This window comes from Danio rerio, chromosome 19 (assembly GCF_052040795.2).
Source record: "Danio rerio strain M-AB ecotype USA chromosome 19, GRCz13ab, whole genome shotgun sequence".
NCBI classification, from domain to species: Eukaryota; Metazoa; Chordata; class Actinopteri; order Cypriniformes; family Danionidae; genus Danio; species Danio rerio.
The window spans coordinates 40,578,841-40,603,004 of record NC_141039.2 but is presented as its reverse complement, the minus strand read 5'-3'; the positions used below and the strand labels follow the sequence as shown (position 1 = coordinate 40,603,004).

The following is a 24,164-nucleotide window of genomic DNA, read 5'->3' as shown; positions in this document are numbered from 1 at the left end:
TGAAATCATAGCTAGTGACACTCAAATACCCTGTCAGAAACATCTAGTGGCTGGGAATTACTTTTTTATAGTGTCTGGTTGCTATAATATTGTTGTCTTGCATTAACCAGATGAATATGGCCACATTATATTGTAATGATAACATATCACTGCCTTCGATGATTTTCTAAAGATAAATACCAAAAAGTAATGCGGCTGGGATAACTACAGCAGTCGTGACTGTCGATTTCATATGAAGTAAGAGCTTGTGACGACATATAAGGACGTGTGCGGGTGGTGTCCCATTTCTTAGGGGTAAAATCTGCAACCCTTCCCCTTCACGCTCTGTTTGAAGGGCCAAGAGGAAGGGCATTGTGTTGGGGGTGAAAGTTTTAATGTATACTTTAAATAAGTCTCTTATGCTCACCTATAATAAATTTTTCTAGTAAAAAAAACAAACATTTAAGAAAGATTTTGCCATCAATGACCCAATTGAAAACCCCTATACCCTATCATCTTAAAATAGGGATGATTGTCATACAAAAGTGAATGCTATCTAGTTCCTCCAATCTCGAAATCATGAAAATGTCTTTTATTTACAAATATGGTTTCTTCACTAAGCCTCTCCAAGTAGTGATGCTTCCTCACAGCTTAGTGGATGACGAGGAGGGAGCGCAAGAGAGGCAAGTAGCCTAATGTTACGTTGTATGCGGCACAGATGCAGAATGCATTAGATCTGGCATTTGCAACACATTGTGAGCTCAGCAGGATAGCATCTCTGCAGAAAGTAAGTGCCTCTCCGCTTAAAGATAAGCAGCGGCGTACAGCCTCAGTTTGTTACTCAATGATTTGCTTGTTTTGATTGACTAAGACTGTATTATTTCTGCATAAAATACATTAGCAAGTCAAATTAAGTTTTAAAACAGGACTGCTAAGATGAAAAAACTAAACTAGATAAGCCAAAACATTATGACTACCTGTCTGGTATGCCAGAGACATAGACTCTACAAGAACCCTGCAAGGTGTCCTGTGGTACAAGGGATTAACAGCAGGTCTTGGAAATCAAGTTAAGACCCATGAGTCAAACTTGTACAGAACATCCCATATATTTATTTGGATTGAGATCAGGGGATTTTGGAGGACAGGGCAACACCTCGAATTCTTCAATATGTTTTTTAATCTTTTTTGAGCTATGTATGCACTATCCTGCTAAAGAAGCCCACTACTATGGAGCTAATAATTTGCCAAAACAATCTGAATTTGTGTTCATTTTAATTATTGACAGTTGCAGTTTCATAAATCTGAATTTTTACATGCTGTTAAAAATAGTTTTGAATTTAAATTTCTTCATTTGAATTTGAATTTCATAACTTGAATATTGAACAACTGAAATTTAAGAAACTAAGTAACATTCAAGTTCTTGAATGTTACTTAGTAAAGGTGTAAGAGTCCTGTGATTGGCCAAAATGCTTAGTTTGACTTTTCGGTGATCGTCTACTCGTCCCTGTTGATGACCCCTGACCTACTTTTTGCTCAATCTCAACTTCATGATTTGAATTTCTGGTTTTGAATTTTAGGATATTGAATTTGTTATTCTGAATTTCATTCATTCATTTTCTTGTCGGCTTAATCCCTTTATTAATCCGGGGTCGCCACAGCGGAATGAACCACCAACTTATCCAGCAAGTTTTTACGCAGCGGATGCTCTTCCAGTCGCAACCCATCTCTGGGAAACATCCACACACACATTCACACACACACTCCTACACTACGGACAATTTAGCCTATCCAATTCACCTGTATCACATGTCTTTGGACTGTGGGGGAAACTGGAGCACCCGGAGGAAACTCAAGCGAAGGCAGGGAGAACATGCAAACTCCACACAGAAACGCCAACTGAGCCGAGGATCGAACCAGCAACCCAGCGACCTTGCTGTGAGGCGACAGCACTACCTACTGCGCCACCTTGAAAATTTTTAAACTGTATTTTTACAAACTATATGTCTGCAGGCTATGAATACAAAACACCAAAAATCTGAAGTTTAAAAATATGTTTATAAAAAATTCAGCTTTGAAAAATTCAGATATTCAATATTCAAGTTGTGAAATTCAAATTAAGAAATTCAAATTCAAAACAATTTTTAACAGCATATAAAAATTCAGTTTTATTAAATTACAACTGTCAATAATTCAAATTAACACAATTGAAATTCAGATTGTTTTGGCATATTATTAGCTCCATAGTATGGGCCTTAAAGAATTAAGAAAATTCACTCTAAAAGTAAAGCTAAATAAATTGCTCAATTCTCTTGACACATGAAAGAGTGTAAAGCCTGCTGCCCACAACAGGCAAGGTGGAAAGTTATTGCTTATCATATTTAACAAACCATTTACTGCAAATTTGATATCATTTTGCTCACTTGGATAATTGAACATTAATCAGGTGATGTCATTACTCTGCTGTACCGTCAGCCAATCTTTGGATTGCTGATCATGATTTCCTGGATTGGATCTTCTAAAACTTGTGTTTTGTGGAATGGATGTTGAGACTGTTATGCATTTAATTTTTGATTGTATGCATGTTAAATGTTTCTGGTTGGATGTTGAATGTCTATTTAATATACTGAGTGGTCATATGATTAATATAAAGAAAAGAGATATTACATATTTTACACAGATAAAACAGGTAAGAATCTGCTGTTTGTTAATCTTTTGATGCCATTAGGCTAGTTTCATAAACACAAGTGTAAATGGTCGAAGAGGAAGCCTAACATCTTCCATTTCAAGGCTGATTAAACAATTCAAATTCATTTTGAAACTTTTAAAGGACTTTCAAGTCGTAAAGGAACCAGAACTGTGAATATACTCTTAAAAACTAACCTCCTCTTCTATATGGTAATTGTTACGTATACCAGCTTTGTCTTCATTTGTTTTCCTCTCCTTCTTTCTTTCTTTTTGTTATTTTTCTTACAGATGTTTATGCTAAAATGTAAGACGTGTCATGCATTTGATTAGAAATGTTCAGCAAATATAATAAAAATATAGATTTTGTGGCTTGATAGATCTGTCCCTGACAACACATGCAGTAATCTCAGATCAGTTCATCCAGATTTAATCTGATTCACGAACTTGTTTGAAGAACCAAATAAGCCAGAGATCAGTTATCAAGATTAAAAGATCCAGGATGTCAAATCATCTTAGATCATTTAATGCCTAGTTCAGACTGCGTGATTTTAGCCCCGATTTTGGCTCGCCGACAGGTTTTGAGAAATCGCCGACAAATGCCTGAAATCACAGGCAAATCGCTGCTCGTGCACTTGAGTGACAATCACACAGTGAACTATCAAAGATGCGATCTGAGAGAATCGCCGATGAGTCGCCGATGCCTGTGAGATATTTGGCGTGCTAAAAATCTGGAGCTGTCGGCGATTCAAATCATGCCGTGTGAATTGAGTTTTGACTGAAAATAACATCAGCGGTCGCCTACAGCCAATGAGAGAGCGGCATTCACTTGTGTGTGCGCGTGTGTACCTGCTGCAGGCCAGCGGGAGGCTGGGGGAGAAGGTAAAATCGCTCTTTTTTCGGTTTATTTGGACCCACGAAATGGAAGAAAAACTAGTAGAGGTTTGACAGGACTCAGGAGCAACCGTGTCTGTTTGACATTTCATACAGAAAGAAATTAGTTTATTATCAACGTTGAGGAGAAATGGCTAATTCCATTTAAACCCAGGTGAGCAAACATGTACATGTTCTACCCCATTAAAGGCTTCTTTCTCATTATGTAGTTAATAACAAAAGATATACTGCGTGTTTTTGGCTGTGAGACGTAGTTTGGACGAAATTGTCGGCGATTCTCCCTATAGTAAAGTCATGCAGTGTGAATGTCCATGTCGCCGAACCATCTTGCAGTGTAAACAAAACAGCGACGAAACGCTAACCCAGATAGTCAAGCAGTGTGAAAACATCTGTGACACGACTAGTTTGAAAATCATGCAGTCTGAACTCGGCATAAAAGAGGTACAAAAAATGGACCCCAGAACCTGCATGTTTAATAAATATAGCTTATTTTGTTTGTACTCATGTTGAACATAATAGATAATGTCATTCTTTCATCTGAGACTAAACAGTAAATTTAATTTTGTGTATCAGGGAGTACTCCATGCATGTTATTCTGTAAATGGTGTGTATTGTCATAAGTGATGATGCATCTGAGATCAGTAATCTGTAAAGGCAGCGCAGAGGACTGGGAGGGACAATGGGAGTTATAGGAAGCCATGCTGGGTCCATCTAAATTACACACTCCATAAAACTGTAATAGGGAGACGATCAGTAGCTTATATCAGTAAGACTTTGCAGGGTATTTACCTTTTTATATGGGTGTAAATTTTACAGGGACCAAGGGCAGTGGAAACCTTGTCGTCTTGACTGCGAACACTGCAAAGTGACTCAGAAATGGAGCCAGGGTCACGACTATGCAGAGATAGAAGAAAACTAGGAGGAAATTCTGTAGAGGTAATATTTACAAATCCGCTTACTGATGTTCTGCAGTGTAAAATTACTGTTTGTCAGTAAACTGTCTGACCCCATTAGACTAAATGCATCACCTAGAAGTGGTTTATTTTGCAATAATTACATGGCTAATACTGGACCAAATTGTCTGCATAGCATCATGGTTTGTTTTGTGTGCATAAATTCTGCAACTCAATATTTGTAAAAAAAAAAAAAAAAAAAAAAAAAAAATATATATATATATATATATATATATATATATATATATATATATATATATATAATGTGAACTGATGAGTACAGCAAACGTGTTAATGGATTTTACTTTTAGGACTTGAATTTTTGGTAACAAACTAAAATTGTAAAACTAAGGGTGCTTTCACACCTACACTTTTGTTTCGAAACGTATCTCGTTTGCCCAGTTAGCGAGGTTCGATTGGCATATGTGAACAGGGCAATTGCGCTCTGTTCCACGCCAAAGTAATCGCTCTGAGATCGCTTGAATGAGGTGGTCTCGGCCACAAAACTTGTTCCTGGAGGGGTCCTGCAGACTTTAGCTCCAACCCTAGCCAAACACACCTGAACAAGCTAATCAAGGCCATAATGCGGCAGTCAAATTTCTGTTGTAAAAATTCTGCGTGCAAAATTCTGTTGTACGGCGCTGCGAAAAGGGGCGGGATTAAACAAGATGATTAGACATTTAAAAGGCAAAGCTTTCGATTTACCGCTCAATCTATATCTATATAAGATCTTGAATACAAGTGGCCGATATTAGTTTTCATTCGCATTGATAGGGTGAGGAGCTCTGTCCCCGCGGAAGGTGCTCGGAGTAGAGCTGCTGCTCGTCCACCTCGAGAGAAGTAAGCTGAGCTGGCTCGGGCAACTGTTTTCGTAGGCCTCCTGGACACCTACCTAGGGAGGTGTTCCAGGCATGTCCCACCGTGAGGAGGCCTCGGGGAAGACCAAGGACATGCTGGAGGGACTATGTCTCTCGGCTGGCCTGGGATTGCCTTTGAATCCCCCGGAGGAGCTGGAGGAAGTGTCTGGAGAGAGGGAAGTCTTGAGCTCTTTCCTAAAACTGCTGCCCCTGCGACCCGGCCCCGGAAAAGCAGACGAAAAGGATACGAGATGATTTTTGGACAAACAGAAATGCAGCAAAGAAATGCTAAATCTGCAATAAAGGAGCTGTGGATTCACCATTTTTATATGCAATTTTACTCAAAGGGTATTTTTATTTTTAAATATGTCAGGTAATGTGATGGTAGAAATTATATCTGTTTCTATTAAATTGAAAAGGATACATTCAATTGACCAAGACAGTAAATACAATGTAAAAAAAAAATACTTTTAATCAAATAATTCTAAAAATATTAAGTAAATTTAAATGTACGTTGATAATGTACATTATCAGGATAATAATCCTGGAATTATCCTCAACATCAAATCAGCTGATCAAAATGATTTCTGGAGGATAATGTGACACTAAAGACTAAAGTAATATTAAAATGAATAACATTTTACAGCATTTTTTAACAATTGGTTTCAATGCTTGACAATAACACCTGCCAAATGCAGGTAGATTTCACTCCGACTAGCCACTTTGGCTGGTTGAAAATCATTTTGAAATTGTAGTTATCTTAATAGCAGGGTTCAACAACAGAGATGGCCCAATATTTGTAAAAATGTGATCTTAGCAGTGTTCAAAAGAAAGCAGGTGAATACCGAATGAGAGGACGATCGCTCGCACACACAGGTGATGTCACTGCAGCGCAAGCAGTCACTGCTTCGTTTTCATTACTCCTTCAACAGATTATTAACAGGCCTAACATTTTCCGTGCGCATGATCATCCTTTCATTATGTCTCACGTTTTTTTTTTTTCCTGCTTTTTTTTTTTGTTGCTTAGTTATTTTTGTTAATATAGTTTAATTACATTTATATTTTCACAATAACATTGCTTTAATATGAGATTAACTCCCCGTTTGTGTGTAGTTAACTGCTGTTCTGGAACCTTTAGCTAGGACAGTTTACTGTGCATATTTTAGATACATGACCATAATTCTTTTTTTAAATGTCATTTAAAAAAAAAAAAAAAGTTTTGTTGAATTAAAAGTGAATGTATACAGCTATACTTGCTTGTTTTGACATTTAAAATTTGTGGCTAAGAAATAATTATTTATTTTTGATGTGGTCAAAGATCAATTTGGTACATCCTTAATTTTGAGCCCTGAAAAGTCATCTGAAATAAAAAGTAATTGCCATGCGGCTGTGGAAATATAAATTTATATCATCTAATTTCAAATTAACAATAATCTACGTATAACTGAAAAGTTATATTCTCTGGTTTTTTAATTATATTATTTCATTGACATGCCATCTAGGAGGGTCATTTAACCTTTGTCTTTCTGACTACAGGCTAAGCCAAAGTGATGCAATTATCAGTTTCACAGCATGGGGTGTCTATTGTTTTCTCTTTTCAATCAACTGGTCAGGAGGTTTCTGTCTCCAGAACATGATGAGATCAGGCCGGAAAAAGCAGTTTACCCTGCCGACCACAACTCTTAATTTGCATGCTTTGTTTAGCCAAATCCCCTCAATATAGACATGAAATCTTTGTCTTAAATCAGACTTGTGTGAGACTTGTGAGAGACTTGTGACAGACTTGTGAAAGAACTTGCAGACTGCGGACCTCTAGTAGGCTCTTGCAGACACATGGACATCTTAAAGACGCTGTATGACTGCAGATTAACCAACACGTCTCAATAAAGGAATTCTGCTTGTTTCGAGTCTCCTGGACTGGGTTCTCTTTTCTTTTCATTCATTTATTTTTTTACAACACGGCACAACCCATTTGCTCATGCTCTTTGAGAAAGCTCATACACAACACACACAAAGTGAAATGAATGAGGAGGCATGTGGACAAAACACAAAATCTAAATCAAGTCATTTTAGCATGTCAAAGTCAAATTTATGCATATTAAATATATTTTCCCAACAACAAAAGTGTGGCCAGTGAAAATGGCGAGTAGATGATGAAATAAAGTCATATTACTGTTTTGCATTAATACAACTTTGGTATGCAAAGACATATTAATAATAAATAAATCTGACGACTTTTGTATGTATTGTTGTAGATAGATTTGCTTCGACTTTAAAGATGGTTTTGACTATAATGGTGCATAAAAAGTGCCAGATGAAAGGCTCTGGAATATGTTCAGTCGCTCATGTTTCCAGAGGATTTGGTCTCCTTCAGGTCAGCAGTAAACACCCACAGGGAACTCATTTACACTGCAAACAGACGCATCGGCACAGATGAAAGGAGCAAACTTTAGCTTTCTGTGGCCTCTGTATCTGTTAATGAGTGTGACAGGGCTGCTCAATGCAGAGGTGATGCAGACTGTGAAAGGGACAGAAAATATTCTGACAGCATTAAAACCAGCATTAGCCGTTTGGAAAGAAAATGCATCATTTTAAAATGGAGTTTCTGAGAGTTAAAAAAAATTGCAGAGTATATCATAATCATACGCTGATGATGTAGTGAATTACAAACAGCTTTTTCTTTTCAACAAACATTGGTTAAGATTACACAAGCAAACTTGCTTTTGTTCTTCACACTAATTCAACTTACTAAAAACATCAAATAAAATGAGCAGAAAGACTACATTACCCATGATGCTATGCACTGAATCCTTCAAATTTTGAATCTTTTTCAAATCTTTTTCTCTGCTAATCTTAAATGAATAGTTTTATGCAATTGCTTAATGCTATTATTTCATTTGTAATTTATAAATCTCTCTTTCTCTTAAATCTCTATGAAAAAAATGAATTGGAATGATTTACTTCAGGTATTTAAATATACTTGAAAAAGAGCTGGATACTAAGGCATTATTAAGCAGGCTTAGCCAATCAGAATGAAGGACCAGAAATACATGTTCATATATAACTAATCACTCAAATTTCAAGGTTTACTTCATGAAAATAAAATATTATATTGATGGCTCTGGAAAATCATGTTGCTCAGTTATAGTTTTGGCAGTAACCAACAATATCAGATTTTCTCAATCAAGAATATAATTTTACATTATTATTTTTTTTTCCTGAAAGCTCAGATTCCAGATTTTCAAACACTGTAGTTGTGTCCTAACCCAGGTATTTTCATAAATTCTAACAAAATGTACATCATTGAAACAGACGAATGACCCACCAACTTATCCAGCACCTGCTTTACACAGCAGATGCCCTTCCAGCTGCCATCTGGCCCAGCCGAGGCTCGAACCATCAACATTATTGCTGTGATGCAGTTGTGCTACCTACTGTGCCACCGCGCCACCTCATATATAACTAATCACTTCAATTTCAGGTTTAACTTCGTCAAAACAAAATATTTCTATGATATTTATGTCCCTGGAAAAATCTATTTTGTAGAGTCCATGTGGGGTGGGACATAAAGTATATAAGCTTGACCTGTCGGTTTGTGAAGGGGCGTCTGTTGCAATGGGAGTCATATGAGTTCGGAGTGAGAGTAGTGGCCAGAGTGCGAATAGAGTTGAAGTCAGAATTATTAGCCCCCTGAATTATTAGCTCCCCTTTTTAATTTTCCCTAATTTCTGTTTAAAGGAGAGCAGATTTTTATCAACACATTTCTAAACATAATAGTTTCAATAATTCATCTCTAATAACTGATTTATTTTATCTTTGTCATGATGACAGTGAATAATATTTGACTAGATATTTTTCAAGACTCTTCTATACAGCTTAAAGTGACATTTAAAGGCTTAACTAGATTAATTAGGTCAACTAAGCAGGTTAGGATAATTAGGCAAGGCATTGTATGACAATTGTTTGTTCTGTAGACAGTCGAAAAAAAATTGTTTAAAGGGGCTAATCATTTTGACCTTAAAATGGTGTTTAAAAAATTAAAAACTGTTTTTACTCTAGCCGAAATAAAGACTTTCTCCAGAAGAAAAAATATTTCTGTGAAAATGTCCTTGCTCTGTTAAACATTATTTGGGAAATATTTTAAAAAGAAAAAAAAATCCAAGGGGCGCTAATAATTCTTAAAAAAAGACGAACTGTACATTTTAAATGTTAATAATAAAAGATGTATAATATAAATATATATTTGACCTCCCTATAACGGTTCATACCATTGTGAATGCATTAGCTAGCCAATCAAAGCTAGAAAAAATATGATTCAACAGTCTGAAACTGGCAGTTCTAGAGCACTGAAAAACATGATTCTTTTAAAATAAGTGTTTATATTTGCATGTAGCCAAAAAAAAAAAATAAAATAAGACACATAATTCTAAAATAGTCACTAAATATCTCTCAAAACACTAAAATAAATATATTTAATTAATAAATGAGAATTTAAATACATTCATAAATTTGATTTACTGAAGCGTGTATTCCCAAAAACTTGCCCCGACAACCCCCCCAATTCTGGTATTGTATTGTCTTTATTCCTTGGTTGTTTATTTTTGTATGTACTTTGACCACTTTGTTTTGGGGATTTTTGGATTGGACACTGCACTGTAAATCATTGTACCTTTGCACTATAGTGCTATGTTGGCTGAGTCGTCATCGTTTTTTTTTTTTCTTGCTTCACACTTTACCCATAACAACTCCTCTGCGTGACAGTGAATTGCCAAAATGAATTCAGATGCATTAATATTTACAGTATGACAAGCTGCACTTGGAGGAGTAATTCAGTTTTGATGTAATCATTTTTCAAGGCAACAATTACACAGCATCTTTAAAAAAAAAACTCTTCATATTCTGTCACATCTGCTTTATTCAGCAGAGACAACCTATACTCAGGACTGAACTGAACCTCCGCGAACCCTAAAGAACGAAAAAAAAAAATCACATTGGATTTTACACTGTCATCTTCCATACAGTATTTCCCAGAGTGGAGTTATTAACATGTCTAACCGCCGTGTGTCAGGAACCCTTTTAAGACCCGCGTCTCCTAATGAGTACGTGTGGAACGAGGTGTTGAGAGCTGCAGATTAGCACCCTGTGAACGGAGCTCTCTCTCAGTACATTAAAGTCTGCAAAATGACTATGTCACAGCACTACAGCGCGTGGAAAAGGTCATCCGAATGCCGCCTGATACCAAGGTGATGTTATTTTAGGCTTTATTCCGAGCAATTAAAACCCTGGGACAACGAGCGAGCGCAACTGTGGATCTTCAGAGCTCTGATGGAAATGTCGTGAGTGAATCTGGAGTTATTCGTTTACTCCTCAAACAGCTCCGATATTAGAGAGCCAGAGTGACGTGCAAGAGCAGTGAAGTCAGCAAAGATCAACATGATGACTAATTTCAATCTAAAAACTTTAGTGTTTGTGTGTGTGTGTGTGTTTATAAATCAAAGTTTTTGCAACAAAACTACAGTTATTTTTTTTTCTTATATGTATTTTTGTGGTATCTTACTGGCAGCGCTGTTACTGCAACTGCTTCTTTACAGTAACTTAACTGTAAATGTGTTTTACAGTAACAGGGCTCTACCGCAATTTCATTTTTTTTTACAGTAAAAGAGCATTACTGCAACTTCTTTTTGTGGTTTAATACCCTTTAATACATTTAAATTTTACAGTATAACCATTTTTACACTTATTGTACTTTACAATTTATTGTAAATGTAAATGTAATTTACATTTATTGTAATGTATTTACATTTTACACTAGCAGTACAAAACCTTTATTTTTAGTATATACTATTGACTTTAATCAAGTGCTAAACAAGTGCTAAAATTTTTCATCACTTGTCTCATTATAAAATTGCAGCAAAGTCTAACAGTATAGTTCCTTAGAGGACTTTTGCGGCAACTTACTAGCACCACTGTTGCCAGCAAGCTACCGCTACTGTACGTTTACAGTAAACTAACTGTAAACGTGTTTTACAGTAGCAGGGCCCAACGCAACTTCATTTTTTTTAGTAAAATAGCTTTACAACAACTCCTTTTTATGGTAAAATGACCTTTAACACATTTTAATAGTACAGTTTTGCACTAGTTTTACTGTAATTTATTTACATTTAACAAAACCTTTATCTTAAGTATTTACTATAGAATTTATCAACTGTTAATCATGTCTTCAATTTTGTCTTTAATTACAGTAGCAGGACTTTACTTTGATTACAGCAGAATACTGCAGATTTCTAATATGCAGTAAGTTACTGTAAAAGTTGACCCACAATGTAGTGCATATTACAAGAGTGAACTGTAAAGAATAAATGTGATATTTTACTAGGCGTTTTTGCAGTAAATAACAGTAAAATTTGTTACAAAGTTTAAAAATGTAGCCCAAAACCAACCCATTGGCCAAGCAAAACTACCCCAATAATGTCAGAACTCAAAATATCCCACCGCCTACTCATAAAACTACATTTTAATTCACTGCATGCATTCTTCTTTCAAAATAACTTTATGTTGGTAATTATTAATATTTTGTTATTATAAAAGGTCATCCTTAACCGCAAAAAAATGTTTTTCTTCTATGTTTTCTAGTCTAAATATCTACAAATTCTAAAATCAAGAAGCCTTTTCTAAATGAGACATATAGATGGGTTGCGGCTGGAAGGGCATCCGCTGCGTAAAAATGTGCTGGATAGGTTGGCGGTTCATTCTGCTGTGGCGACCCTGGATTAATAAAGGGACTAAGCCGTCAAGAAAATGAATGACACATAGTCTTGTTTTAAGAAATCATGTGCCAGAGTTAAGTGTTTTTCTGGCAATGGGGTCCTGTTTACAAGTTTAGCTTGTTTTAAGGCAAATGTCTTATAATTTTGTCATATTATGTCTTAAAACAACACAATTTGTTTTCATTGTCTAGAAAACGCTTTTTGATTTACTTTTTTTTTTTGTTGCTGTTGGATTATTGGACTGGAAACAAGGCAAAAAATTTTTGATGGAAAACAGTTTTTGCAGTGTGCCTTCAAGTCCATGTAAAATCAAAATGTACAATGTTGATTTTGTTAGTGATTCAAGTTGATGTAAGTACAAGTTCCTGCAATTGCCTTTACAGTATCTGTAAATGTGTTTTACAGTAGCAAAGGCCAAACACAATGTTTTTTTAGTAAAATAGCATTACTGCAACTTTTTATGATAAAATGCCCTTTAACACATTTTAATGTTATACAGTATAAAAACCAACCCAAATGGCCAATAAAAACAACCCCAATAATGTCAAAACTCAACATATGTTACAGCCTATTTATAAAATACACATCTTACTTCACTGTATGCATTCTACACAGTCTTCTTCTTTGAAAATAATTTTATATTAGTAATTATTAAGACTGTTCACTTAAAAAATATAATCTTAATATTAATATATATATTGCAAGAAGCTCAAAGTGTCTTCTTTCCAATAATACCTAATGTTTGTTTGTAGCTCACTGGGGTCAAGAACTGATCCTATTTAAAGTTAGGTAGGTGTAAATCCCTATAAGTGAGTTCTGACTAACAGGTTGTTAAAAATGACTTCTTAAAAAAGCTAAATAATCTGTTAATGGGGTGTGCAGAGAAATCTTATATTGTTGACATAAGATTATTTAGCTTACCCCAATGGCAGATTATTTTGCTTGTTTTAAGGAAAATGTCTCAATTTTGTCATATTATTTCTTAAAACAAGACCATATGTTTTGTCTAGAAAACGCTTCTTAATTTTAAGAATTTTGCAGTGTACTGTGTGAAATTAAGTTTACAATGTTTATTCTGCTAGTGATTAAACAAATCTGTTTATGTGAACCCATAAAGAAAAACAAACTTCTTAATATTTTTATTATTAATATTAATAAAAAATACAAAACTCATTTTGGCCATCTTCAATCAAAATCTGAGTTTGCTTGAGAATTTCTTTTAGACTAGTATTAAAAATGGAATTCATTTTAAGTTTATTAGAACACTACATGACAATTTAAGCGTAAAACAACAAAAATACATACAATTATGTATTTATGAAATTATTACTAACTATCTATCTATCTATCTATCTATCTATCTATCTATCTATCTATCTATCTATCTATCTATCTATCTATCTATCTATCTATCTATCTATCTATCTATCTATCTATCTATCTATCTATCTATCTATCTGACTATCTATCTATCTATCTATCTATCTATCTATCTATATATATATATATATATATATATATATATATATATATATATAGATTCTAAAAATATTATTGTGTTGACATTTTTTCCTTTATTAGTTTTACTGCCTGGCAGAGCAAATCAAAATCTGAACCATCAGCCGGACTGAACCTGTAGTAAAAATCCTTGACTTAACAACTAAAGAATCAATCAGCAGCACAACACCAAACCCTTCCTCTTCTTAAGAAAGAAAGAAAGAAAGAAAGGAGCCCTTCAGATAATGTCTTTCATGGTTCAGTGGCCTTACAGGGGTTCCTCCTGCTCCTGAAATGGGCAAATTAATAGTTGCTTTGGAACAAATTGGAATTACACCCCTCCATGCATTAATGTCAGAATGCAAGCCAGATCCCCTGACAGGCAGAGGGAGCAATGAATGAGATCCTGAGATACAGCAGCGGTTGGCCCCTGTGGTGTGAGGAAATGCTTAAATGACGTGCACTGAGAGTCAAAGACATTACAGTGCTGAGAGAGATGCTTTTCTGTTATACTGCCCACTGGCAAACCTCACTCAATCTGCATCTCTCAACTCATCAGTCACTGGAGTAAAGTTCACTCAAAAACATGAACATTTACTCACTATTTACTCTCCCTCAAGAGCTTATGCAGTACATCTTCACATCTTTCTTTCATCTGTTGAACACTAAAGAAGGTATTTTGAAGAAAACTGGAAACAGTAGGAGAAACAAATACTAGGGAAGTCAATAGTTACAGTTCCACTTTCTTTAAAATACTGTTCAACAAAGAAACTCATAAAGGTTTGAAGCAAGTAAAGGCAAAAATTGACATTTGTATTTTTTAGGGCCTACTCATACTATGCTATCCAAACCATGCCCAGGCCCGTTTCCCAGATCGTTTGAGAAGTGTGAGTGCTCTGAATCGGGCTCAGGCATGGTTCACTTGGCCGGCTCTGCTCCAGTTGGAAGAGGTGTGCCTGAGCGCGGTTCACTTGGACTTTGCTTACGCTTGTGTGTGAGTGCAAAACGCACCTAAACCCGAATCTGAAAGTGAGACGTGACTTTTAAGGGACTGTTTCATATGGATTTATTAACCATTCTTACAGGTCAATGAACGCAAACTGTCGTAGTTTATTAAAGACGCAAACCCCTCACTGCACGACAGCTGCCCCTTCAGCAAACCTCCTAATTCCTGCACCACGAGGACTTTATGATTGTTTATGAACGTCAAAAGTGGCTGATGTGTTCGGCGAAAAATGTGACTGTTTGTTACCGCATAGGAAACGACTTAAACGATATAACTAAAGAAATCTCCACTGTGCTGCGCGAAAGCTCTTACTGAACAGCGCAGCGTCGATGACGTAACCGTGCCCAGGCCCGAATGTAATGTGAGTGCAGGCCGTCGGGGGAGACAAGTGTGCTTTAGACCGGTTTAAGGCAACTGTACACAGTATGAGTACGGCCTGAACCCTTTCAATAATTACACTATAATTCATAACATCTTTTGTTTCATGTTTTTTTTTTCTTCATTTTTTTTTTTTTGCTGTGAGAACTAATTGGTTAAATGAATATCTAACTCAGGGGTGTCTAAAGTCGGTCCTGGAGGGCCGGTGTCCTGCAGATTTTAGCCCCAACTTGGCTCAACACACCTGCAAAGATGTTTCTAGAAAGCCTAGTAGGACCTTGATTAGCTATCCCAGGTGTGTCTGATTGGGGTTGGAACTAAACTTTGTAGGACACTTGCCCTCCAGGACCGACTTTGGACATGCCTGATCTAACTGAAAATGAACTCCATATAGTAGCCAGATTTCTAAATGAAATGTCTGTGGCCCCTTTAAAATGATCAAACTTTCTCGGCTATACCTCGCAATTAAAAGCATGTTAAAATCAAGTAGTAATCAAATCTAATCTACTAACTATTTCATTCACTGTTGTGTTTTTTTTTATTTTTTATATAACTAACATGAAATTCTTATGTTATTGGTAGGGCCAGACAGAATCTGCAGACATTTTCTGCTATTTCTGCAGAGAATTTTGTAAAAATCTGCGGATTTCTGTGGAATGACTTTAGGAGTATCAAACTAAAAACTTTTTAGTTACTAAAAAAATAATACATTCTTCACGTTACTCATGAAAGACACACACATAAGACAAATCTTATGATGTTCCAGATAGAGAAGTTTTGGTTAGATAGATATCTGCCTTCAAGTCATGTCATGTGTTTACAGAATCATGTGCATTTACAACCCAATGCCAATTGCCAGTCCTGATTGTTTTAGAATGAGTTTTTTAAAAGTGAGACATTTTATTAGTGAAACAAGGTATGAGCACATCTTCCATTGGAGTAATGAAAGTAAAGATCTTATTATTAAATATTATGATTTGACCATGATAATTCAGAAATGTAGATGATGTTTTGACTAATGAAACATACATCAAAATCATTGTTTTTTTTAATAGAATTTTCTGTAATAAGTATTTATTGGTTGATACATTTGTGCATCTCTAATATATATACAGTTTAAGTCAAAATTACTGTAATGATGTTTAACAGAGCAAATAAATTCTTACAGTATTTCCTATAATATTTTACCTTCTGGTGAAAGTCTTAAGTGCTTTATTTAGGCTAGAATGAAAGCAGTTTTAATTTTTTTAAGCCTTTTAAGGTCAATATTATTTGCCCCCTCAAGCAATATATATATTTGAACAAACCACTGATCTATTCAGATTAGATTTGTATTAGATTATATCTATACATATTTTATTAGATTTCCCTAATTATCCTAACCTGCCTAATTAACCTAGTTAAGCCTTTAAATGTCACTTTAAGCTGTATAGAAGTGTCTTGAAACATATCTAGTCAAATATTATTTACTGTCATCATGGCAAAGATAAAATAAATCATTTATTAGAGTAAGTTATTAAAACTATTATGTTTAGAAATGTGTTTAAACAAAAATCTTTTGGTAAATTGGGGGAAAATATAGAGAAGGCTAATAATTCTGACTTCAACAGTATATTAGAGATGATTTAGAACAAATCCAATATTCTAAAATCTCTAATATTCATCATATAATCTTAATAAACAGTAACTATTAAATTAAATGTTACATATTGATATTTTAGCGTACTTTTATCACTACTAAATCATGTCCAAGCCATTAAAATCATTAAAAACAACCACAAAAAAAAGAAAAACAAGATTTATTTTCTTCAAACGCTTGTTCACTCGATGATCATTTTTAGTAGCCCTATTTTTGTGCTCCATTTGTGGAAAGTGCACTTGAGATTGACTTTTTCTGTAAGAGTGCCATTTATCTTGACTGACAGGTCCAAGTAGATCCGCTACTTTTGCAATAACAGAAAAAAAGAAATAATAGAAATCACAATGTTTATTATGAAGGTCACTTTTCTTATTTGGAAGTACCTAAATACAGACTTCAAATCTTGAAATCGCTGAGGCAGATGAATTGTCTTACTATTTTACACTCAAACTGAGAACATCCTCAAACATGGACATCAACACCGTCAATGGTAAAGCATGTTCTGGAATATACTGTAGTTATAAAAGTGAGATTTGTAGAAAACAAAATAATAAAATAGATTTTGCTCTCATCATCAAGATGTATTGAATTATTTATACGACACGAGACGATGACGGTCAGCTTTTCTGTCAGTGTTCGTTTTCACATAGTGTGCTTTGGCGTTAATAAAAAAATGAAGGCAAATATAAAAAGCGTATTAACAAACAGGCGTTTACGGGACGGGCACAAATACATATCTGACATTCATACCCTCATAGTAAATTTCAAAATTAGTGTATGAAAAAATAATCTTTGAGAACAGTGTCAGAAACCATGCCACTTGTTTCCAGCACTGCATGACGGCAGACGCTGTACAATATATCTGAAAATAAGATATGTAGAGGAGATCACAGCATCCACAATTGTGGTCATTTCATCTTGAAACTGGTTATCGAATATTACAGCTGTAGTCTGGTAAAGCAGTGGCAGTTCTTGTGTGTTGTTTAGTACTTTGAATCCCGCCATTCAGCAGGAAGTGAGTTCAGTTACTTCATGTCAGTTTTTTCAGTCTGGGATTTCCTGCTCTGCTGTTTCCTCATTCACAGACTCTTCTTCAACTTCTTGTGCTTCTTCCTCCTGAAAAATAAACAAAAGTTTTTCCTTTAGCCATAAAAAAGTATAGAGATGTAGTTGAAGTTAACATGATTAGCTCTGCTTTGAAATGTTGATTCCTTTTCAAATATTTCTGAAGGGACGTTTAACAAACGTTAACAAGAACATTTTCACAGAATTTTTCCATTTTTTTTTCTTTTCTTTTTTTTCTAGTTTTGTTATAAAAACAAAACAATTTTAAGGTCAATATTATTAGCTTCCTTAATATTGTTTTGGTTTTCCTAAGAACAAATGTATTTATTATTCAATTATCCTAACTTGCCTAGTTAATCTAATTAAGTCTTTAAATGGCACTTTAAGCTGAATACTAGTATCTTGCAAAATATGCTGTCATCATGGCAAAGACAAAAAAAAGTAATTTAAAATTGGTAATTAAAACTGTCAAAATGATTCTTTTTGATTTTATGATTCTTTACAATTTCTCAACATTTTTAATGTTCTCTCTGTTAAACACAATTTGGTAAATATTTTTAAAAGAAGACAAATTTTACAGAAGAACAAATAATTGAGACGTCAACTGCATATTTTTATCACAGGATTTACCAGATTTTATCATATAAACTGCTTTTTTAAGATGTAAATAAATGATCAGAAAAAAACCCTCAAGAATAGGCATGGGTTTAAGATTCTGACGGCATGATAACCTTGGATAAAAAAATATCAGTTTCACGGTTTTGTGATTACTTCTCTAAAATAGGTTCTTTTTTAATGTCTGGGTAAAAAACAAAACTTTTTTTCCCACTGAACACAATATGTTTTATTTTGAGAAGACATTTAAATCATTTTGGAAGAGTAAACATGTCGGGTTACATAATTAAAATACATGAGTGACTTCTGCTATCTTCTTTAGTTTCTTAAACACTGATTACTTTTTACAAAATATAAACAAACACAATAAAAAAACTCTTACATATATTGTAGGAATGAAATAACAGAACATTTTTGCAGTTTAAAATCTTGGCTTTTTAAAACCGCGGTAAACCTTGAAACCGGTTATCGTCCCTACTCAAGAAAAGCGATCAGTACATTTGTAGGTTGTTTACACATTGCTTTCAGCCCAAAACGAGAATTCATTTATACATTTTTGCCTTTACTTAGAGACTAAAACAGGCTCTGGGTTTTAAAGTGGAAGTTTTTTAAAATATCAAAATGTAAACACCTGAAAACAACAAGCTTTGAAAACAAAATCAAGCACAAACGTAGGAGTTTAAGATTAACAGCAATCACAAACAAACACATAACAACGAAGTAAGTGCTAGTGTTGTTACTCAACATTTTTTCCATTTTGCAAAGTTGTATTTACTTTAATTTATTTAACATAAATTATACATAGAAATGAGCACTGAGTCGCAGACGGCATGTTGTCACATCTCTAGGTACTGCTAACTAACAAGTTGACAAGTCCTGAGGATAAAAGTAAGGAATATTTCAGTATCAATCTTCTTTTATTTCTTTCCAGGATTTATACACTGCTTGAAGTTTTCCTTCTTCTATTGTTTTTTAACATAAACTTCAACAGTACATTAGGTCAATTGCGTCCTCTAAAAATCTCAAAGCTCTTAAAACTGTTCATTTATTTCTTCTCCAAGTTGTTTTTCCAACAATCTTAAACTATTTGCTGTTTAGTCTTTAGCTTTTTTGTTTATCGACTCTTTGTAAAATTCATGTACAATGCTTGTAACTCTTTTTTTTTTTCTGTTATCCTGTAAATTAATAATAATAATAAAAGAGAGTTACAAGTTGACAGCGCCAAATACTGCTCTGTAAAAACCGCTGGCTTTCACACAATCGATTTGTCTTGGGACAACATGAAAAAGTTAAGTTAGATTATTAGTTATACAAATTTAGGTGGATTTAACATAAAACAATTGAGTTGTCCCAATGAAATCTCAAGAATTGTGCTGTTTCAGCTCATTTTAACTGAGAAGTTTGAACAAGCAACACAATTGTGTAAACGTGAAACATTTGTAAATTGCACAAGGAAAAACTTTTCTGTTTTGGGCTACATTGTTGTCATGCAAATGAACACTCAAAAATGGCTTTTGCTGCTTGTTCAAATGATTTATTTAAAATAAGAGACTAGGCTGAAGGAAAATGAATGACTGAATAAACCTAATCAACACAATTCTTAAGGTTTTTTTTAGGACAACTTAAATGTTTTATGTTCTCTTAAATGTGTAAAAATGACTGCGTTAACTTTTTGATTTGTGTTATGATGAAGCAATTATGTGGAACACATTTTCTGATTACAGTGTAGCCTTATCAATGCCTATAAATGTATCTATGAAAGCAAATCACGTAATACATTAGTGAACATAGCATTTGCTAATTTGACAACAAAAATAGTCATAAACAGTGATGGAAAGAGTACTGAAAAATCATATTCAAGTAAAAGTACCATTACTTGCCTAAAAATGTAGTGCAAGTAGAGTAAAAGTATCAGTTTTAAATATTACTCAAAGTATGAGTAAAAAGTAAACCTTTCAAAAGTACTCAACGTTGTGAAAAGCTGATGCGTTTACATGTATTTTGTGCATGTGTGTGTAAACATAACATTCTGTAGTGCATTTAGTTATTGCCCAGCAGGCACACAACATCATAAGACATTAATATTAGGTTAGATTTAGGTTATGATGTCAGGTGACCAAAATTCAATGTCTAGCCAGCGTCTAAGGACAACATTATTTTGATGTCCAATAATGACGGCAAATGATATTTGGTTAATTCTATTTTCATTCCGATTTTCATTTCCAAAAAAATGCAACATCCATGACGTGGAGGTACAATGTTAATCTGACCTCATGTGCCTGCTGGGTGTTTAAGGCCAAGTGTCAAGTCATCATACAGTAAACATCCTTCATGTTCTCATCAGTGACGTACATCTAACAGTCTCTGCGTGGAAAAATTTTGGACATCTTCTTGGACACTTTTAATGCTTCTAAACAGTTTGCTGCAATTATAAAGCGCACATGTCTTGAGGAAGTTCATTATGATGGGATTTACCTTCTATGTGTGATTTGATTGAACAGGAATCACAGGACTGATTTTCCTAATCCCCAAAGACAAGAAAAAATAAAGTAGTGACTGCAGGTTGAAGGAAATTAGTGGAGTAAAAGTACAGATACTGCACTAAAAATGTACTCAAGGGAAAGTAAAAGTATACATTTTTTTAAAACTACTCAGTAAATTACAATTCCTGAGAAAAACTACTCAATTACAGTAATTTGAGTATTTGTAATTAGTTACTTTACACCACTGGACATTACATAGTAATTACACTATTAAAAACACTAATATGCTACAGTACATCGTTAAATAAACTATATGCCAGCTAAATTTAAAGTTACACCCCAATAAAAGAACCACTGTTCTTAAAACTCTTAACACAATTATAGTAGCGAACCAGTCAATATAGTATTATGTCAATGTATAGTTCTTGAAATTTGTTTAAAAAATCCCACAAGCCAAGATTAGAAGCTGTATCTACATTTAACTCTGAATAATGTTAATTTCAGAGGCTCCACGGCAGAGAACAAAGAGCAAACGTCACGCCAGAGTCACTTACACAACCTGCAGATTTAGAGGGGACGACAAACAGGAAATGACGGCCATCTCAGCTTTTAAGTGAGTCTGACAGATGCAATTATCCCCTCCTCCAAAGGTTAATAAACACATCTAGGCACAGCCCTCACCACACACACACACACCGCACACACACACACACACACACACACACACACACACACACCGCACACTCAAACAGCTGAGAAGCACACGATGATTCATGACTTTACTTACAGAAAGCAAACGCAGAAAACAAGCGTCAACCACAAAAATCTCATTAAAAGCTTCTACTGTTCCTTAAAGCTGCTTACATTAAGGAAATCAATCAATAGAGTAATAGCATTTACATAGTATTGACCTAGCAAGAACTTTATAATGAAGTATGTCTTAATATACAATACACTATTAAAGGCTATTTTCATTTTTAGGCGTGTTATTAACGGCATCTCCTGCTCCTAAAAGCTCTTTATATGTTTATAGAAGCAAATCCAATGAATATAGTAACAAGCTAGTAAAAAGTTGATTAAACATATTTTCAGGCCACAATGACAACCTTATTTTGAAAATAAATTTCTTTTATCAGTTTGTCAGTAAATATAGGGCATTTATTTGAACATAACAAATTTATTAAACAGATATATTTATTATAATAACAATTTAGTCACTAGACAGCTTTAGAAATAGAAAGATACTACACTACCTGACTAAAGTCTTGTCGCCTATCCAAATTTTAAGAATAACAAATATTAACTTGACTTCTAGTTGATCCTTTGCTATCAGAAGTGGCTTATATGGAAGGCAAAGGCCTCTAGATTACGCTTATTTTATATTGTATAGAATATGAAGTCATGGTGCAGTGGAAAAAGAATGAATATTGTGTATGACTCCCAGCTTGGAGCTTGGGTGTCTGCATCCATACATCTCTGCAATGACTCAAACAACTTATTAATAAAGTCATCTGGAATGGCAAAGAAAGCGTTCTTGCAGGACTCCCAGAGTTCATCAAGATCCTTTGGATTCATCTTCAATGCCTCCTCTGTTTTACGCCAGAAATGCTCAATAATATTCACACCTGGTGACTGGGCTGGCCAATCCTTGGGCACCTTGACCTTCATTGCTTTCAGGTATGTTGATGTGGAGGCTGAAGTATGAAAAGGAGCACGATCCTGCTGAAGAATTTGTCCTATCCTGTGGTTGGTAATGTAATGGGCAGCACAAATGTCTTGATACCGCAGGCTGTTGATGTTGCCATCCACTCTGCAGATCTCTTGCACACCCCTATACTAAATTTCTATATAAGCCATTGATTTTAATAGGTTAAACCACATGTGTCAATTACAAGGTCCGCAGGCCAAATGCGGCCCGTCAAAACATTTAATCAGGCCTGCCAACAAGTTTTGGTAATGAAGTTCAAGTGGCCCGAGCTCACTTTCAATATTAGGTTTGTGACAATTACAATATTGAGACACAGGTGGTGCTGTTGCGCTTTACCATACTCGGTAATTTAGACGTTAACGCAATGTTACACTAAATGTAAACAAGGTAAAATATTTCTGGGACTAGCACAATGTCAAAAAAATGCAAAGTGGACAGCGAATATCGACAATTTCAACCAAGGTGAAATACTCATGTGAGTTCTCTATAACGAAGCTAACCAAAACATTCCACAGATCCCGCCTCACAGACCACCATATTAGGTCTGAAATCCACAAGAGTTTTAGGCATCGACAGTTGACATGGATAATTTCATGATTAGGTTGCCTTTTTAAAGCTAAAAGAACAAGTTCAATAATACATTTTCAGAAACCATCTGTTGCTTGTTACAATGTGGTATATCGGTTATTGGCATTTTGTTTTATCATCAGTTTTTTCTAAATATGAAATTGTTTTTAAAGTAGACTACTGTTCTATGCCAGCCTACTGTACTGTTTTAGGCTTATATTGGTTAGAGACCTTATTTCATGTTGTGATAGAGATAAAACCTGCTGTGACACAAATTAAATGTAAACCCTAACTATTTTGATAATAGTGGTTTATGAATTGTACACTTTTATTTTCTCCAAAAAAAAAATAATAAAAATTGTGTATGTACGGCCCCTGACTTTACTTACAACACTCAGTGTGGCCCTTACCAAGTTTGGATTTGACACCCCTGGGCTAAACCTATGCATTCCAAATTGCTATGCATTCCAACATTTGTAATGATTTCAACTAGGCGTATATACAATTAAACAGATCTGAATTATTAGATTAAGGAGTTTGAGGTCATTATAGGAGTTAATGGGTAAATTTGAGGGCTTTTTAAAATGATTATTATTATCATTATTATTATTATATTTTTGGGGGACGGGTGGGTATCCTCTATTTTTACATCTTAATGTTGACAGGTATGAAATTGAGGTAAAAGAACTTGCATTGCAAACCTTAAATTAAAGTATGTGATAAACTTGACTCATTATCATGGGAAATTTAAAGTGCTGCGTTCTAAATAATGGTCATAAAAACCATCACACAGGGGGGTCAGCAGCAGTATTTCAAATGAACGGGTTAAGGAAAAAGAATATAAGTGAGCTGAATTCAGACATTCAGAATTGTGATCAAAACGGTGTCTTGAGTCGCCGTCTCAGCAGTTCATCTGGCCAGACAGCTTTGCTTTATTCAGCAATGTCTCTCCCATATGGCTCTTGTCTCTGTCTGTGCATGACTTTTGATATGCAGCCAGGCCTTTATGAAAAATGAGTTACTTTTTTTCCTGAACTCTGGGTACTTTGTCGTCGCCGGGCCGTTTGGAGATAT

General features: G+C 34.8%; 1 protein-coding gene and 1 long non-coding RNA gene across 16 annotated transcripts in view; one reads left to right on the top strand and one right to left on the bottom strand.

Moving 5' to 3' along the window:
* The window catches only part of LOC137488540 (uncharacterized), a 66,273-nt gene that overhangs the window by 19,547 nt on the left and 22,562 nt on the right, over positions 1-24,164 (top strand). For 4 of the 10 annotated variants that reach the window (XR_015517121.2, XR_015517124.2, XR_015517125.2 and 1 more), the window contains 2 exons: positions 4,372-4,491; positions 5,283-7,282. This is a non-coding gene — a long non-coding RNA (uncharacterized LOC137488540). Of the gene's footprint in view, positions 1-4,371; positions 4,492-5,282; positions 7,283-21,319; positions 23,428-24,164 lie in introns of those variants that run through there. The other 6 variants (XR_015517126.2, XR_015517130.2, XR_015517133.2 and 3 more) reach the window with 4 other exon arrangements.
* The window catches only part of phf14 (PHD finger protein 14), a 159,210-nt gene continuing 151,787 nt past the window's right edge, over positions 16,742-24,164 (bottom strand). For 5 of the 6 annotated variants that reach the window (XM_087294431.2, XM_087294435.2, XM_087294434.2 and 2 more), the window contains one exon: positions 16,983-17,768. In XM_087294431.2, the coding sequence (XP_087150557.2) occupies positions 17,697-17,768 (72 nt within the window). In that variant the 3' untranslated portion in view covers positions 16,983-17,696. 6 annotated transcript variants of the gene reach the window in all.